This window comes from Silene latifolia, chromosome 9 (assembly GCF_048544455.1).
Source record: "Silene latifolia isolate original U9 population chromosome 9, ASM4854445v1, whole genome shotgun sequence".
Classification (NCBI taxonomy): domain Eukaryota; kingdom Viridiplantae; phylum Streptophyta; class Magnoliopsida; order Caryophyllales; family Caryophyllaceae; genus Silene; species Silene latifolia.
Genome location: NC_133534.1, coordinates 162,439,785 through 162,459,118, shown reverse-complemented (window position 1 = coordinate 162,459,118; position 19,334 = coordinate 162,439,785). Strand labels below are relative to the sequence as shown.

General features: G+C 37.1%; 2 protein-coding genes across 2 annotated transcripts; both read left to right on the top strand.

Annotated features, from left to right (window-relative positions):
- The first annotated feature begins 124 nt into the window (after positions 1 to 124).
- On the top strand, positions 125 to 2,680 carry LOC141601837 (uncharacterized). The gene is made up of 2 exons (XM_074422143.1): positions 125 to 1,841; positions 2,367 to 2,680. Exons 1-2 carry the CDS (start codon positions 125 to 127, stop codon positions 2,678 to 2,680), a joined length of 2,031 nt encoding a protein of 676 aa, XP_074278244.1.
- Positions 2,681 to 16,212: 13,532 nt separating this feature from the next.
- Positions 16,213 to 18,508, top strand: LOC141601836 (uncharacterized). Its single transcript, XM_074422142.1, has 3 exons — positions 16,213 to 16,908; positions 17,009 to 17,065; positions 17,693 to 18,508. The coding sequence occupies exons 1-3, from the start codon at positions 16,213 to 16,215 to the stop codon at positions 18,506 to 18,508; spliced, it is 1,569 nt and encodes a 522-aa protein (XP_074278243.1).
- The last annotated feature ends 826 nt before the right edge of the window (positions 18,509 to 19,334 follow it).

The window sequence follows — 19,334 nt, the reverse complement described above, 5'->3', positions numbered from 1 at the left end:
TTTCATTATCTTGATTCCCAAATGTGATAGTCCCGAAGCTGTCAAGGACTACAGGCCAATCAGTCTCTGTAATGTATTTATGAGGATTATAACGAAATGCATTACAAACCGCATGCAGAAAGTCATGGGATATTTAGTAGGGGACTATCAAAATGCTTTTCTGGCTGGAAGAAGTATAAGTGACAATATATTGCTGGCTCATGAAGCGATTCATAAGGTTAACACTCACAAGCACGGAAAATTTGGTAAAGTCGCTTTCAAAGCTGATATGAGCAAAGCTTTTGATCGGGTCAGGTGGGATTTCCTTCAAGCTGTTTTACTTACGTTTGGCTTCCCCTCAAGGTTGGTTAACCTGATCATGAATTGTGTCACGACGGTGAGCTATGAAATTTTATTGAATGGTGCTCCCCTTCATCCTTTCAAGCCGCAATGTGGCCTCCGGCAAGGCGATCCTCTATCGCCATATCTTTTCATCCTTTGTATGGAAGTCTTATCCTGCAATATCGAGAGTGCCCAAAGGGAGGGCAAACTCCAGGGTTTTCGCCTGTGCCGTGGAGTGTCTCTTTTAACGCATCTTTTCTTTGCAGATGACTCGGTTTTCTTCTTTCACAACAAAGGAATGGCGGTACGCCATCTCAAACGTCTCCTTGTAAATTACTGTGAGGCTTCGGGTCAAGTAATAAATGAAGACAAGTCGGGAATCATTTTCAGCCCAAATACCAACCTTCGGAAGGTAAGATTTTGTCTAAAATCGCTCAATATCAAGCACAACATAGGATTTGGGAAGTACCTTGGCCTTCCAACTGAATTTCAGCAATCAAAAAAGGAGATCTTCATGGGCCTTGTGGAATCTGTAATAAAACGCATATCTTCGTGGAATGGGATCTTTCTTTCTCCAGCTGGGAGACTTACCTTAATCTCCTCCGTCCTATCCAATCTCTCCATTTTCTTTCTATCGGCATTTAAAATTCCGGTAAGTGTGACCAAGAAGATTAATGCTCTCTTGTCACAATTTTGGTGGGCTGGAAGTAAAACAGGTAAGTGCCTTCACTGGTGTAGTAGGAATTTCACTAGTCTACCGAAGTGTGAAGGGGGCCTTGGTATTAGGAATGTGGCCTGTCTCAATCAAGCATTATTGACAAAACATGTGTGGCGACTCGTGTCAAATGAGACATCGCTTTTCTGCTCAGTTTTCCGAGAAAAGATTATGGGGCCATTAGGATTAGAAAATCACTCATGGATTTGCAGTAAAAATTCTTTTTCTTGGGGAGCTCGGAGCATCGCCCATGGGTTAAAACTTATTAAGGAACACATTGGCTGGAAACCTGGAATTGACTCTAATCTAAATGTGTGGGATAGGAAGTGGGTAAATGGACGAACACCGGAGCCTAAGGATTGCCTTCTTGAGGAAGGCTTTATTTTCTTAAAAGATCTTCATGTAAAGGATATCTGCATCAATAATGGAGGGTGGAATGAAGACCTAATCAACTTACTTTTTGCGGAAGAAAGTGTGAACCACATTTTGGCTATCCCCCTTCATTCTTCACAGCCACGGGATGAGATTTTTTTGCCCTTCACTAGCAGTGGCATTTACACTGTTAAGAGCGGATATGGTATTCTTTTCCGCGATTATTTCAATGAACATGGATCTAGAAAGGACAAAGCTCGGCTCCATGCAAATTGGAAGCTCTTCTGCGGGAAGAAATTATGGAATCTGCCGGGACCTCAGACATGGAAAATCCTTCTCTGGAAAATTTTTGCTAGTTCCCTACCGATTGGTAGTGAGTTTGTTAAAAGGGATATGACCTGGGCTTCCTCTTGTGCCCTGTGTAACAATGCAGGTGATTCCGTGGAAACCCTTGATCATCTTTTCCGTGACTGTCCTCTTAGCTCAAGAATCTGAGCCGGATCGGGGTTGGGTATTACTATCAGTCATGCACCTATTATTGATGTTCGTGACTGGATTGTTAACTAGATTCTTTACCTGTCCAAGCTTGAGGATGGGCTTAATCTAGTTTTACACTTTCTAGTGACCTTGGTTAGTCTCTGGACTTTAAGGAATGACATCCGGTTTAGGGGTCAAACCTTTAACCCGGGTGTCTTTTACTCCAAGACCCGCCAACTTTTTAAGGAAGTTCTTCAAGCCAACGATAAAATTAATAATGATCCTCTACATCCGCCTGGTTTTGAGCCTGGTGTCTCGGTTTCTTCCTCGGAAGATGATATCGACTATCAGATGCTCCGCGCGGGACGACCGTTTTATTGTATTGGAAGTTCCCCGTCTTGTGCTATGGTACGTATCTATGTTGACGCCAGCTAGAAGAACTCGTGTCTTGCGGGCTTTGGATGGGTTGCATTTGGACCAGATGGAGAAACCAGATATGAAGGCTTTCTTCGTGGCCGGGCTGAATCTCCTCTTCAAGCTGAAGCACTAGGATTAAAGGAAGCAATCTCTTGGGCACGTCAGGCAGGAGTTCTGCACATTGAAGTTTCCTCTGATTGCCTTTCGCTTTTGACGCAATGGATGGGAAAGCAGGCCAAGCATCACCATATTAGGAACATCTTGCAGGATATTACTCTTCTTTCATCTGTCTTTCATTGTTTGTGTTTTAGTTATGTTCGCAGGGACTGTAACTTTAGAGCTCATGCCTTGGCACAACAGGCTATGAGCTTGCACTAGGAACCTTTCTTTCCAGCTGCCAAAAAAAAAAAAACAATTCAAGGCATTCATGCCTATCTTAGATGGCATTAAACTTGCCACAACAACAAAAATCAATGTCAAAGCATACACCATCAACACCCACGCCGAATTTGGAGCAAGCCTTGACACAACTTTGGCCTTGTTTTTTTGGACTGAAACTTATCTGATCTGAACTGAACTGAACTTATAGGATCTGAACTTAACTTATAGGATCTGAACTGAACTTATTGGATCTCGAATCGAATCGAACTTATAGGATCTCGAATCGAATCGAACTTATAGGATCTCGAATCGAATCGAACTTATAGGATCTCGAATCGAACTTTATAGGATCTCGAATCGAATCGAATCGAACTTATAGGATCTCGAATCGAACTTAAATTAAGTGAGGTACGGGATCGAATCGAACTTATAGTATCTCGAATCGAATCGAATCGAACTTATAGGATTCGAATCAATTTATAAGATCGAATCGAATCGAACTTATAGGATCGAATCGAATCGAACTTATAGAATATGAATCGAACGTATAGGATCCGAATTGAATCGAATCGAACTTATAGGATCGAAGTGAACTTATATTAAATGACTTTAAGTCCAAAAAAGAACAGGCGCTTTTGTTTTGTACATCCAACAAGCTTGAAAGGTGGTGGATTGCATGTTGGTTGAGTGGGCAGTGGCACCGGTGAGTCTCCGTATAATCTCGCCAAAGTTCCTAGTCATAATGAATCAATCATTGCACTTTCCATGATAAATGAGTATAACTAGTTAATTTGCGTAAATTCGTTGTATAATAGTACAATATAGTTATTATAACTACACAAAATTTCATTGAAGACGACACGTATCCGTCACTTTGAAGTGACGGATACCATTTTCTTTCACAAATGACCCAAATAGAGGAGAGAGGGAAGCACATGGGGTGCCCCCACTTTGTTCCCCCTATCCGTTTTGTGAGTGGCATTACCCGTCACTTGCTCCGACCCGTCTTCAGCAAGACTAACTCATATAACTATATTGAGGGGCACTTTTAGCTCATTTCATTGTTTATGTTTTAATTTTATTCCGAGACATCTTAATAACATAGCACATGGCCTGGCCTGCCAGGCCATGAGACTGTAAAACTTTTCTTTACAGTTGTCAAAAAAAAAAAAAATTATAACTATCACCAAATAATGCACATAATGTGAATTAATTATTTCTATGTTGTCCAAATTTTTTTTTTTGGGTAAATTGATTATTACTCCCTTATATAGTTCACATTTTGAAATTTACTCTCTTATATAAATTTTTTTGAAAGTTAATCCCACCACATGAAAGTTTTATCAAATATTGCTCCCATTTATATATTCCGATCACAAAAAAGAGAATATTTTGTCCAAAATTTGAAATTTGATACTAATTTTTGTTTCTTATGATTGTATTGTTCTTTGCCTTATTATATGACTAATTTAAATTAATCTCCATATTCCCAAATTCGTTAAACAGTGATAGATAGTTTAAGGGATTTAACAAATTTGGGAGGAAGAAAGTTGATTTAAATTGGTCATGTAATAAGGCAAAAGGCAATACAATCCTAAGCAACAAGAATTAGGACTAAATTTCAAATTTTGGATTGAAAATTCTCTTTTTTGTTACCGGAATATTTAAATGGGATCAATATTTGAAGAAAGTTATATGTGGTGAAAGTAAGTTTCAAAGAAAAATTATACTCCCTCCTATTCAATATAAACATCCCTATTTTCTTTTCCGTCTATTCACAATAATTTCCTTATTTCCTTTTTTTGGTAAGTGTTTGTGTGGTCCAAATTTAATTTTATGGTGGGATAGTAAATTAGTATGGTCCAAATTTATTTTTATGGTGGGGTAGTGTGTTTCCTTAACATTTGTGTCAAAATGAAAGGGAATGCTTATTGTGAATAGAAGTATAAGAGAGTAAATTTCAAAAACTGTATTATATAAGGGACTAATAATCAATTTATCATTTTTTTTTAATATTCTATACATATATAAAAGCAATAATACACGTCTCCTCTACAAATTTGCATTTTCCAATAAACACATCACTATAACTTTTTTCTTTTTCAATAATGAGGGAACCCGCAAACATTATCTATGGTGCTCATAAGATAAATCCCCGAGTATATGTGATAGCGTACAAACCATGTATACCAGGTCAACCACCCTTTTTACGAGGTGACGGCCCTAAAGTTATAAGAGAATGCTCTTGGTGAGACATGAATTTGAGACCCCTATGAATTTCACCAACGTTTTAATAAATACACTTCACCCATGGATAATATTGGAACATGAAATTAATTTCACTTCTTGCGTTTACATTTTACTGCCACTATTGATTTGTAGTTAAAATAATCATGCAATTCTTTTGGTTTATTGATTTTTCTTGTTATACTTATTATCAGTCAGTGGGATATTATAATTGACATTCACTATATAAAATCTTACAAAGTTTGTTGCTTTTATATGTTTTTTTATTTGTCGCAGGCAATGATACTTATTTTATTTCGTCATCTTACCAAATCATATATTCATCCCTTCAAGGTCATTATCTGCCTTCTTACTTCAATAGTTTATGGTTTAGTAGGAAAAATATATTTAATTTTGATATTGACGAATTACCAATTATAGTATCAGACAAAATAAAAAAAAAGGAAAATTCACGTGGTACCCTCGAACTTTGTCATTTTGCACGTGGTATCCAGCTTTTTAAGTTTATGCACAAAACATCCTTGACATTTGATTTTCAAGCATAACGTGCCCTTTTTATCGTTCTTAAAATTTTCAGTTGAGCATAAATCATAGACCAAAAATTGGAATTGACTAATTTTTTTTTTCAAATTGATTACCTCTTCGAGATCTATAAATTGGTAAAACAAAAATGGCCATTCGGAAATTTAAGATCGAAGATATGGTTAATTTGAGATTTTCGGTAAAAAAATCCTATAAAATGTCAGTCGACAACTTTTTTTCTCAAAATCCTAAATTATGACGAGATAATCATTTCAGGAAAAAAAGTTGGCCAATTCTGAATTTCGGTCTATGAATTATGCGCATTTGAGTTTTTTTATAGTGACAAAAATGGCATGTTGTGCATGAAAATCAAACATGAAGGGTATCATGTACACAAACTTAAAAAGTTGGATACCACGTGCAAAATGACAAAGTTCGAGGGCACCAAGTGAATTTTCCGTAAAAAAAATAAAAAGATAAGTGGCAAGCATATTGTTTCTTTTTAAAATTTGTATATTGAATTATAATTAATTTTACAATTAATAACTAACTTCGTAAATTTTTTTTGAATAAATAACTTCTTAATTTTTTACAATGTTGGGATCAAGGTAATATGTACATGATTTTACAATCTCTTAATTGTAAAACGGTTCCAGAAGAGACTTACCCTAATTAGTAATGGTACTCCGCAAATAGGTATATACATCCAGTTGTACCATAAGCATTGTACAACCAAGGTATAGGAATCCGAGCTTATATGTATTTTTTCTGAGCTAATTCAAAGTTCATATTTTTAATGTATAAATGGATGAGCTCAATACTTTCTAATAAAGCTCATATTCTTTAACATAAAGTTCGGATACTTTATCACAAAGCTCAGATTGTACACTGTACAATATATACAACTGGTTGTATAGTCCATAAATTGGTACTCTTTTTGTGCTAAAAGTAGGTTTTGGTAGCAAGTTTTGGGCAGAAATAAATATCTACATGATTGATGTTTTTAAATGCGTACTTTTTTTTTATTTCTGAAATCACATTTTGTTAAATGTGTGGAAGATATGTTCATATAAGGTAGAAGTTTAGAAAGAAGTTTTTATGCGATATAAGTTTTTAAAAAGTGGTATATAAAAGATATTTTTTAAGAAGTGGTTTTTATACGATATATTCATTAATACAATTCTGCTTCATAAACAAATAAATTTTAAAGATAAATATTGATTGCTGGGGAGAGACTTGACACCAAAACTAGTTCTTTTGAAAATAAGAGATATTGTTTCTAAAATATAATGTAAATACTAAATTTCATAAAAAAAATGCATGAATTTATGGTGAAACAGTTTGCTACAATAATTAGCAAAATGCATAATAATATAAAGAGTTAAATAAGACTATTTTTCGTATAAAATTTCCCCATAAAGTTAAAGATATGACCAAAAACCAACTAAAGCATAATAAACTAAAGACATGACCAAAAGAGATAAAAGAAGTGAAAATGAAATGAAATATGGTACATCAATACACAAGTCGAAAACTTACCAAGTAAAAATAGTATTAAAAGAAGTGACTTTAGGGTGAGGGACATGTTCTTCTTTAGACAATGAACTCTACAAGTTAGAGATTGGTATTAAAAGTGAACTACTAACTTTGTTTGATTTATCACAATTTCGAAGATTGATATTTATAAGAAAAATACTTTGATTTCATAATTGTAATTCCCATAAAAGAAATATTTGACATTGAAAATATCTACAAGAATCAGTAATAATAGGAATACAATTATGCGATATTCTATTTCATTGAACTATTTTATTTCACACTGGAAATATGTACAATAATATTAGGAACACAATTATGCGGCATTCTATTTCAAAAAAACTATTTTATTTTTTATATACTGCACAAATCACATTGTTATTATTCTATTTACACAAATTCTTATTTCAGACCGTCATATTCGTTTGAAATTGTCAGACGGATACCATTTTCTCTCATAAAAAACCCATTTAGGGTGTGAGTGGGAAAGCACATAGGGTGTCCCACCACCCATGTGCTTTTCACTTGTGAGAGGTCTTATTACAATCTGAAATAAGGCAGTCTAAAGTAAGACGGACTGTTCTATTTATTTGTGCTATGATCTTGTATCCAAATGGTCCAAATGACCTTCCCGTTTCACGTTTGTCATTTGTCCAAAGCCATTTATACCCTAAAACAGGCGCCCTATGCTTGGTAAACTGAACTCACTATTTATCTCCTTTCTTATGAGCTTCGACAATCACGCTCGAATCCTTCATTGTTTTTTTATCAGTCTTGTACATCTCTTATCTATCTACTACTCTATGTATTTTTTTTTGGGTGCTGATTTTCGCAGTACACATTTTACTCATCATAGTACATTGTGACAATTATACCCCTCTCATTTTCCATCTCATTTTCTCTCTCTAGCTTCTCTGTAGTTTATTGTCTCTAATTTACACACCCATAAACATGAAATTTATTCATTCGTACTGCATTGGAGAAGATTAAAAAAAAAGAATGAAGAAAAATCTAGCAATTACTAAGCAGTCTACCCACAATCGTACGGTACTACACTTGGAAAAGAGGAAAAAAAATGAAAAATATAAATTCCAATGAAACTACTACGCTGATTCCTGTACTACCACACTAACCATTAACAACACCACCACCGGTTGCCACGGTACCTGACCAACACTCGCCGACCAACCAAACTAATACCACCATCACCGTTAGCCTGCGCCGGCTACCGGCCATCAATCGCCGGCCAACCTCTCCCTCTCGCAAATGTCTCTCATCCTTCTCGCCCGCCTGTTGAACGGAATCCGGCGACCAACTGCGTCCTTCTCGCCGGCGGCACCGACCCATGTTGTCGGCGACATTCAACTACACCAATAGCTTCACCATCCCACACCAATTAACAATATATAAGTTGAACATAATCCCTAATTAAAAAAGATACGGAGTACAAAACTATAACAAAGGTTCAATTTAATCATTAGTAATCGATTAATGAATTAAATACTTGTTTAATTTTTGAATAATCATTTATAATTGAATAATTTGAAGAAAGTTAAATGAAGTTAAGGATGTAACAAAGAGAGAAGGTAGAGGGAATTAGGTTTAGTGTTTTTTAGTCAAGGGTAGAGAAATGGAAAGTTTGGTACAAAATGTACTGAAGTGAGTAAAATGTGTACTGCGAAAATAAATTACGTTTTTTTTTGGTAAAATTTAAGTATATATATAATTAATGAGAAAACGTAACCCTACAAGGAATAGATCGGATCCAAAACCGAATGACAACCATCCCCGTGACTTAATTGGGCCAGACAAGACTAAGCCCAACTGATACACTTGAAAACCAGTACGCAATTGACGAACAATACAACAAAAACCGAAGAGAAGCATGTCTAGTCTATTATCGTCCAACCACTTCATCTTCAACATTTCCTCTTCACCTATCAACTCCAGTTTCCAATCAATCTCTGAATCAGAGATTTATCACAAGCTTCCATTGGTTCTTTAATGGTAGCACTAATCCTTAGTCTCACCTCTTGTATGATCATCTAGGCAAGTATATTCGGTCTAATCAAACGAAGTTTCATTTTGCTAGTATCGTTGTCTCCACACATGGTACAAAAGAGCATTAACCACTGTAATAATCTTTTCTTCATTAATCACTCATTTCCTCATCTTCGAGCCTCTTCTGTGTAATCTCCAAGAAGAGGGAGATGTTAGAATCGTATATGGGCCTGGGCCACACCCGTCGAGGAGGAGAGAGTGTCTGCTTTACAAGTCGAAGGAGGTTCCATCCCAAAACCAATTGGCAATGGAAGGAGTAGCCCCTTGGATTATAAGCTGGATCACTCTTTTCTATTTCTCCGATGTGGGAGACCTACATGTGATTCTTCACAGGAGATCACTGTGGGGGATTGTCACTCAAGCCAAGAAACAATCAAGTGTAGATACCCGTATCTATCGATATTGGAATTTATAGAAATTCCGCCAGCCATCCGACGACGATAGGACACATGTATTCTCAAGTGACGTGCTCATGTTATGGATATGTAACATGGATGTCAAGCAAGGTTACGACAATGGTTTTAGTTTGTTAGGAATTTGTGCCTTGAATTTGTGTCGAAGACGGGTTAAATTAAGACAAGAAGAAAAAGGAGCAAATATGTCGTTTCAAATGCAAGTTGCGTACATATCTGATGCTAAGGATAATTTCGTAGCATGCATGTTGGTGTACATGGAGCGTGTGCATTAATTGCTACGTATCAAATTTTATTTTTATTATTAAGTCTTATAACTTTGTATTGGTGTCTTAGCTTTTGGTAATACGTGTGTTTGTACGTAATTTGGATTAGGAAATTAGTTATTAATTTCCTAATAGTCTTTGTTTCCTGATTAGTTTAGATCTCTTATTTAGGGTGGAATAAATCTATATATAAAGACCCTTGTATTAGTCTAGGTTAATTAAGGAGGTGGAGATAGTATTTGTGAGCACAATCTTATGAGAGTCGATTTGTGAGGTTCCCTCCGGAGAGGAAGTTTCAGTTTGTTTCGGGCTCACGTAGATTGGCGTTCGTCTGAATTTGGAGATCGAAGGAGTCTGTTTGGATCTTACTGACCTCAAGATCGTTTGTCCTTCATCTCGTTTGGGGTAGTCTCTTTTGTTCCTTTGAGATTACTATTTTGTTGGTAGAATAGGGTATATTTTTTGCTCATATTGAGCGCGTGTATACCGGTCTACTTTTGTACTATTATCTCCACAATAGTAAATTTGCTCTCCTTCAGGGTAGACGTAGCTAGTTATTTTACCGGTGAAACACGTATATATGTGTGTCACTTTATTTACATTCGCTATTATTTTGTTCTTATCGCCCTAATCAACTAACTATTTGGTAACGGGACGCCTCCGTTACAACAATTGGTATCAGAGCTAGAGTTCTGATTTGGGATCTGCTTCCGCTGTAATTGTCTTTTAGGCGTTAATTTGGGTTTGTTGACATATGGGTGGAAAGATTTGGAAGCGAATATTTTTTAAAGTTGACATACTTTTGGGTTTGGTTATTTTGTGTAAGGATGGTAGTGTTGGCGGTAAGGTGGAGTTTGCTACTATACAGGTCAAGCTAATGGATCCTTCAAGAGAAACTTACAGCTGTTTTTGCGTCTCAGTGAGACAATTTGAGTTCCAGGTGGAGCTATTTGGGTTCTTGAAAAAGAGCCGTTGGGATCTCGTAAGGGGTCATTTGAAACTTCGACGGGAGTTTATTCTTTGGAGCTTTTGGATTGGACTATCTTGTCTAACAATTCGTACCTTTGACGGAGGTAATTTGTGCTCACTTAGAATGTTTGTTTTGTTTGGTTTCGACTTGAGTTTTGTTGCCTTGGTGTAGGCATTTTTGTGGTGGTCATGACACCTAGTATACTCAAGTGAGACATTTGTTTTGTTCATGGCGTTTGTTGTGTTCTTTTTGGGACAGTTTGGTACGACGGTACATTTGGCAATGATATTTTGGAGGAGAATTTTGTTTGGAGTCTTGTGTGTGTTGTTTTGGTACACTGTTCCATCATAGTGACATTGGGTATCTCATATATTTGTGTTGGTGTTTGGTAGCTTTTGTCCTTCTTTGGAGTTTGCTACGTTTGGCCTTCCTATTGGTATGAAGATATGTTATTGGGTACTAAGTACAATTCCTAGTTTCAGCTTGCTACATTGGGTACTTCCAGGGGCGGATCTAGGGGGCCCGGGTGGGCACGTGCCCACCATGAGATCCGAAAAATCAATAATAAGTATTTAACATAGGCTTTAATATCAACAAGGTAAAATGGCACAATACTGTGTTTGTCTGTGTTCGACTCCCCTTGCCAGCAATTTTTTGATACATTATCAAAGAGGAAGAGGTTTAAAGTTAAATGTTTATGCTGTGGTGGGAATCGAACCACCACTTTCTTAACAACATTTTCAAGGCAGTACCACTTTTACCACTCTCATTCTTGTTTGTAAGAGGAATTTTAAAATTGATAAACCAGAAATTTAAAGTTATTTCTATTACATTTAAATTATACTCCCTCCGTACCACACCAAAGGTAATACTTACTATAAACGGACGTATCACACCAAAGGTAACATTCCTTATTTGGCCCACAACATTACCAAATTATCCTTACACCCATTTCACATTTACACAAAATGTCATTACATACCCCACCTACCAACCCACAATTAAACCCACAATTACATACCCCACCTATTTTTTTTCCTCTTTACCCTTACTTTTTCCACTTTTTCTTAAATACTCCATTTTACCCTACGTTACCTTTGGTGTGGTACGGAGGGAGTAATTTCTTTTCATTTGAGTTTGTATAATTACTTTAATTATGTTTTATTTTTCGAAAATTCATTTAAAATTTACTAATTTTCATCAAGGATGTTAAAAAACCACCGTGAAATTCCATTGTTTGATAATCGCTTTTTCCGAGTTTATCGCAACCATATTTTTAAAAGATATTTTCCGCGACGGAAAAAAAAATGTGCACCCCTTAAAGGAAAATCCTGCGTCCGCCCCTGGGTACTTCGTATATTGGTCACATTTGTTCCACACTTGGTTTGTTTGTCCGTTTTGTGGGTTGGGTTCAAGTCAAAGTAGAGACTATTGAGACAGGTAGTGACTTGAGGATTGACTCAATTGAAGCTGATTTGGGTTTAGTTCGTTTTTGGATAATTCAAGTCAAGGTGGAGATTGTTAGGAATTTGTGCCTTGAATTTGTGTCGAAAACGGAATAAGAGACAAGAAGAAAAAGGAGCAAATATGTCGTATCAAATGCAAGTTGCGTGTATCGCAACCGTCTTTCCTTTGGTCTGGTATTTGTCGTGCAGTGGACTCAATTTCCTCGGGAATTTGCTGGAAAATTGGACATGGTAGAAGCATATGTCTACTGGATGATCGTTGGGTACAGGGTACTATTCCTATTAGACGACCAAGTAACGTGACGGACTTCCCTTCTTCCTTAGCTGACTTGCTGCTGCCTTCTGGTGACTGGAACTCGGTTGCAATTTTCCGTTTTTTGGACTCTTTGACTGCAAAGTTAATCATTCAGATGGAACCTCCAGCCACAGATATAGACGACTACCTCTATTGGAAATATACAGAAGATGGCGCCTATTCTGTAAAGACGGGTTATTCGCTCCTTTGGAATAACACCTTTGCATCTTCTTCCGCCTTGTTGCCTAATTTTCCATGGTCTTATATATGGAAGATACCAGGTTTACCAAAATTTCCATTACTGTTTTGGCGCCTGGCACATGATATTATGCCAACAAATACTTCTCTTGCGGAACGTTGGGTGCCCGTTGACCTATTATGTCAGTTGTGTGGTTCATCTGATGAAACTACAGAGCATTTATTCTGATCTTGTTCCATTGCCCAGCATGTATGGAAATCTTCTGCTCTTGGTATTAACACACAGGCAAATGTTGGAATAGCCTTTACTAGTTGGCTTGCTGATATGGTCACCTATTTATATCATCATGCATCAGGTTCGTTCAATTCTCTCCTTTACTTTGGTTGTGTCCTACAAGCAATCTGGACCACTCGAAACTCCGTAATTTTTAACCACTGCTCTGTGGTGCCTTCGCGAATATACAAGCTTGCAAACTACCTTTTTTCTTCACACCAACAGTTCACAGAAACCTGGCGTAACTTATTGGATTCCGTTCAACTAGTTCAGGCTCCGATGAAGACTGCCCCCCAACCGCACATCCCATCTAAAACACTATATTTTTACGTTTTGGTTGGAAAATTTAGCTTGAAGACCCCTTGTCAAGTCTCCATTTCAGACTCTTTCACTGGCGACTCTGTTACGACCTATTTTCGCGCTGAGTCCGTTTTACTAGTCTCTGCACGAGCTCTACTTTATGCAATGCGACGTGCCCACTCAGCGTGCTATATTTATGTTTCTTTTGTCATTTCCTGTCGAAAATTATCTTCTGTTATGGCAAAATTACAGCCAGTACCAATAGGTGTGCGCAATTCAGTTTCTGAAATTCGCCACCTTTTTGTAATTCACCCTTACTGGTCTGTTAGTTTGGCTACTGGATAATTTAATGTACTACCTATGATATTTTCTAATATAATTAGTTTATTGTTGTCAAAAAAAAAAATGCAAGTTGCGTACATATCTGATGCTAAGGATAATTTCGTAGCATGCATGTTGGTGTACATGGAGCGTGTGCATTAATTGCTACGTACCAAATTTTATTTTAATTATTAAGTAACTTTGCATTGGTGTCTTAGCTTTTGGTAATACGTGTGTTTGTACGTAATTTGGATTAGGAAATTAGTTATTAATTTCCTAATAGTCTTTGTTTCCTAATTAGTTTAGATCTCTTATTTCGGGTGGAATAAATCTATATATAAAGACTCTTGTATTAGTTTAGGTTAATTAAGGAGTGGAGATAGTATTTGTGAGCACAATCTTGTGAGAGTCGATTTGTGAGGTTCCCTACGGAGAGGAAGCTTCAGTTTGTTCCGGGCTCAAGTAGATTGGCGTTCGTATGAATTTAGAGATCGAAGGAGTCTGTTTGGATCTTACTGACCTCAAGATCGTTTGTCCTTCATCTCGTTTGGGGTAGTCTCTTTTGTTCCTTTGAGATTACTATTTTGTTGGTAGAATAGGGTATACTTTTGGCTCATATTGAGCGCTTGTATACCGTTCTACTTTTGTACTATTATCTCCACAATAGTAAATTTGCTCTCCTTCAGGGTGGACGTAGCCAGTTATTTTACTGGTGAACCACGTATATATGTGTGTCACTTTATTTGCATTCGCTATTATTTTGTTCTTATCGCCCTAATCAACTAACTATTTGGTAACGGGACGCCTCCGTTACAACATAGTTAATTTAAATAGTTATTTAAATTGACATTTTGAATGTTTTGAAATAAATAGTTATTTGTTTCTTTGCATTTTGGTTTCGATAATTTATGAAATATAAGTTTTTATTTCATTTATTTACATTTTAATGATTTTTGAAATAAATGAAATTTATTTCATTCGATTTGAATTTAATTCAAGTTTCAAGCTTTTATTTACGATTTATCGTTATAAATTGTTTTGAAAGTTTGAATTTGAATTTTAATTCGAAAGTTGTTTATTTTGATTGGGAAAAAAAAAAAATTTGTGACGGTTTTTATTTATCGTTTTATTTAATTTGAAGTATCGGGTTTTTAAAGTGGTTTTTAAACCCGTTTTTGAAACGATTTGTTAAGCGATTTTGATGCGAGTTTTGGGCCATGTTTGGCACGAGTCTTAAGGCACTTTCGAGCCCATTACCTTCCTCTACGATCCCGTGTTCGAACCTCTCCATAGCCTGCCCAAACACCTCCTTTAACTCGTCCTTTCCGAAGCCCAAAATAGCCCGCAACACCCGTGTATACTCTGTTTTTCAGCAGCTATTTGGAGCACCAAACCCACGTCAAACTCCAACCACCATGACCCAAATCACATCCTGACCATGCCCTAGCCGTACCCCAACCTAACCCGCCCTAACCCAGCCTAGCTAGCCTATATATATATGACCCGTGAACTAAGCCCCAACGAGCCAACCTCGGCCCCTTTTCCTACTTTGTGTTTCGTGACTCTTTGGAGCTCGTTTCTTGAGCTCCAAGCACACACATCGACTTCCCTTACCTTGCCCACAAATAAAGATATCTCCTATATCTTCAATCCTTTCATTGCCATCTATAGAGGATCGAGAAAAGATAGAGAAACGAGTAAGAAATAAGTTTGAAAGATTATTTCCAAAAACCCGTCTCGAAATCTTTCCTATTCTCTAAGTGTGAGTCAGTGATTGATTGAAGGAAGGAGTCCTTTCTTGCAAGTCTATAAAACAGTTGTGGACTGAGATTAAGGAAAGATATGGTAAGAGCAATGGTCCGATGCTTTATCAGCTTAAGAAAGAATTGAGGAATATTACTCAAGATAATAACTCTGTTGTTGAGTACTTCAACAAATTGAAGAGGCACTGGGATGATATCGAGGAGTTGGAGAGCTATCCAAATGGTACCTGTGGAGCCATGGCAAGATGCACCTGTAATCTACTCAAGAAGATTCTGGATAATGCTTCGAAGGAAAAAGCTCTTACCTTTCTGATGGGATTAGGAGATACTTACGATTCTTTGAGGACAAATGTTCTGTCCCTTGACCCTTTGCCTCCAGTCAATAAGGTATACTCTATAATTCACCAATCTGAGTCTCAGAAGTTGATTTCAAGTTCCATGACACATGCACAAGAAGTCAGTGCTCTTGTTGTCAACAAGGCGAACTTTCAGGGCAATCACTTTCAAGGTAATCAAGCTTAGAACGCCTGGAATGTGTGGCGAAGGGATGGAAAGAAACCTAAGACATGTGAATCTCCTAAGACAAATAAGACACGTTGGTGTAATCGCTATGTCAAAGGAGGTCATACAACAGAAAATTGTTTCATTCACCATCCTGAGAAGAAGGCACAGTATTTTGCTAGAATTGCTTCCAAGAGATTTTCTAATAATGCTGAAATACAACCTGGTATTTCTGGTGAAATGGATACACCCTTGGAATTCTCTAGTACTCCCGTTCAGAACACTGGTATTCCGGAAGCTAGTAGCAGTGGGCTTGCTCGTTTTGACCCAGATGTGGTGACTGCAGTCTATCAAGAGATGATGCAGATGATATAAACCAAGCAATCTGATCAATCAATGGCTAATTCTGCAGCCAATATGAACTTTGCAGGTAAAGTTCATTCCTCTGGCTCTTTTAATACTAATCCTTGTTATGCTAAGAATGAATGGATAGTAGATTCTGGTGCCAGTGACCACATGAGTGGGTACAAAGATATATTCATCAGTCTTCTGCCTTTAACTAGACCTATTTTAGTTGGTTTACCTGATGGATCCACTAAGTTAGTTGTATTTTCTGGTAGTGTTTGCATTTTGCCTACATTAATCATTCATAATGTGCTATACGTTCCTGAATTTAAGTATAATTTGCTTTTTGTAGGGCGGTTATTAAGTACTTCTCAGCTACTAATACAATTTTCTGTTGAAAATTGTGTGATACAGGACCCTGCTTCTAATCTCACTGTTGCAGTGTGTCCAAGAGTGGCTGGATTATACAGACTTAGAGGAAGTCATAGTCATGCTCAAGTAGTGCAGAAATGTGTTGATAGCCACAAGTGTAATAAAGTTATAGTTCCTGAATTAAATAAGGGTCTGAACGGCAACAAGAGTTGTAATAAGGGTTTGAACTGTAGTTCTAGTGTTGATTCACAGAATTTAAGGAATACTCATGTGGATCTGTTATATGCTAGGTTAGGGCATACATCTCTTGTAAAGATGCAACACATTTCTGTAGTACCTTGCAATAGAATGAAAGATTATTTTTGTGATACTTGTGTAATGTCCAAAATACACAAGAAACCTTTTTTCTAGGAGTAACTCTAGAGCATTACACATTTTTTATTTAATTCTTGTTGACCTCTGGGGTCCATATAAGGTGCCCACTTTCACAGGGGCACATTATTTTCTCACCATTATGGAAGATCACAACAGGGTAACTTGGACTTTTTTGATGAGATACAAAACACAAGTTATCACCACTCTCACTACATTCTTGGTTCAAATAGAGACACAGTTTGAAAGATATGTGAAAATTATTAGAAGTGACAATGGTACTGAGATCTTTCAGCAAGAATGTGTTTCTTTGTTCAATAAAAAAGGCATTATACATTAGAAGAGTGTTCCAGGGGTTCCTTAGCAAAATAGGAGAGTAGAGATGAAGCATAGACACCCAGTAGAAACAGCCAGGGCAATGTTACTATTTTCAAGACTACCTAAGAAATTCTGGGGTGAAAGTCTCCTTGCTGCTACCTATGTCATAAACAAATTGCCAATTGTTGTACTAGGATGGAAAACCCCCCTGGAAGTTTTATTGGGAGCTAAGACAAGTTATGATGAACTGAAAGTTTTTGGCTGTCTTTGTTATGCCCCCATAAATAGCATTCACAAAGATAAGTTTTCAGCTAAAGGTAGAAGGTGTGTATTCATAGGCTATCCATATGGGCAAAAAGCTTACTAATTATATGATCCTGATAATCACAAGTTGTTTGTTAGTAGGGATGTCATATTTCAAAAAACCACCTTTCCTTACAAACAAAATAATATTTCACCTCATTCGTAGTCTAGTAGTCAGAGTTTGTTCCCTTCTATACCTGACACTGTTGATGAAGGTGATTTTCCTTTCACCATCCTCACAAACAATAATTCTCAAACTACATCTGTCATAGAACAAGAAAGGAGTGATACTACAGTTGAGACAACTGTAATCAATCCAGATACTAATGCTTCAATACCAGATGAATCTACTGATACACAACATCAGACAGAAAGGAGATCTATTAGACACAGGCAAATACCTCCAAGACTTCAGGACTATGTTTGTCCAACTTTGAAGAATACTTCCGATGCTTTCTCTGTGTTTGACATGCAATCTTATTCTTCTGAATATATTGCTTCTCTCAACAATGTCCTTAGCACAGGAGAACCCTCTACCTACTCACAAGCTAAAACTGATCCTCAGTGGGTCACCGCAATGGAGAAGGAACTTCAGGCTCTTGAGAGCAATGGAACCTGGAAATTGACCTCTCTGGTTCCTAGTTTTTTACCAATTGGATCCAAGTGGGTGTACAAAGTAAAGTTCAACCCAGATGGAACTGTTGAACGTTACAAAGCTCGGTTAGTTGCGAAGGGATGTAGCCAAGTTGAGGGAAAGGATTACAAGAATATTTTTTCTCCAGTAGCCAAATTCTGTACTGTCAGAATATTATTGGCGGTTGCTGCAATTAAAGGGTGGCCAATTAATCAATTGGACATCAATAATACTTTTTTGCACGGTTTCATAGAAGAAGAAGTATATATGCGGCCACCAGAAGGTTATTTCAAGGCAAAGCCACATCAAGTTTGCAAACTTAAGAGATCTTTGTATGGTTTAAAATAGGCCTCTAGGTAGTGGAATTTAGAACTGACAAAGCTTCTACAATCACAAGGATACATGCAATCTAAAAATGATTATTCCTTGTTCAAGAGAGTTTCTGGAAACAAGATTGTTATGGTCTTGGTGTATGTTGATGATCTTTTGATCACAGGGAATGATCCAGAAGGAATCTCACATCTCAAGCATGCTCTTCACACTGCTTTTACTATTAAGGACTTGGGATTAATCAAGTACTTTTTAGGGCTGGAAGTTCTAAGAAGTGATCAGGGAATCCTAGTTAATCAACGCAAATATGTGTTGGATATCTTGAAAAACACTGGGATGAAAGGCTGTCAAGAAGCTTCCTTTCCGCTTCCCAGGGGTATGAAGCTATCTACTGAAGAAGGGGAGTTAGTCAAGGACCCTGAATCATATAGACGGTTGGTAGGCAAGCTGTTATATTTGAACCTCACAAGACCAGATTTATCCTATGCAGTTCAGCACTTGATTCAATTCTTAAGTGCCCCTAGAGTTCCTCATATGCAAGCAGCCACACATGTGGTAAGATATTTGAAAGAACCTCAGATGCAGCATTGTTCTATTCTGCCCATTCGGCTCTACATTTGAAGGCATACTGTGATGCGGATTGGGGAACATGTCATTACAGCTGCAGATCTTTAACTGGACATTGCATATTTTTAGGTGATTAATTGGTTTCCTGGAAAACAAAGAAATAAAAAACCGTTTCTAAGTCTTCAGCAGAATCAGAATACAGAGCAATGTCATATACTTCAAGTGAACTACTGTGGATACACATGCTATTAGAGGACTTTGGAGTTCATGTACCTCT

Bases quoted from the DNA above. Each gene is read 5' to 3' on its own strand.
- LOC141601836 (XM_074422142.1), top strand. From the start codon at position 16,213: ATGGCTAATTCTGCAGCCAATATGAACTTTGCAGGTAAAGTTCATTCC. The intron at 16,909-17,008 runs GTAATGTCCAAA...GGTCCATATAAG, and splicing joins ATTATTTTTGTGATACTTGT to GTGCCCACTTTCACAGGGGC. The intron at 17,066-17,692 runs GTAACTTGGACT...CCTCATTCGTAG, and splicing joins TTATGGAAGATCACAACAGG to TCTAGTAGTCAGAGTTTGTT.
- LOC141601837 (XM_074422143.1), top strand. From the start codon at position 125: ATGGGATATTTAGTAGGGGACTATCAAAATGCTTTTCTGGCTGGAAGA. The intron at 1,842-2,366 runs GTGATTCCGTGG...CATTTGGACCAG, and splicing joins TGCCCTGTGTAACAATGCAG to ATGGAGAAACCAGATATGAA.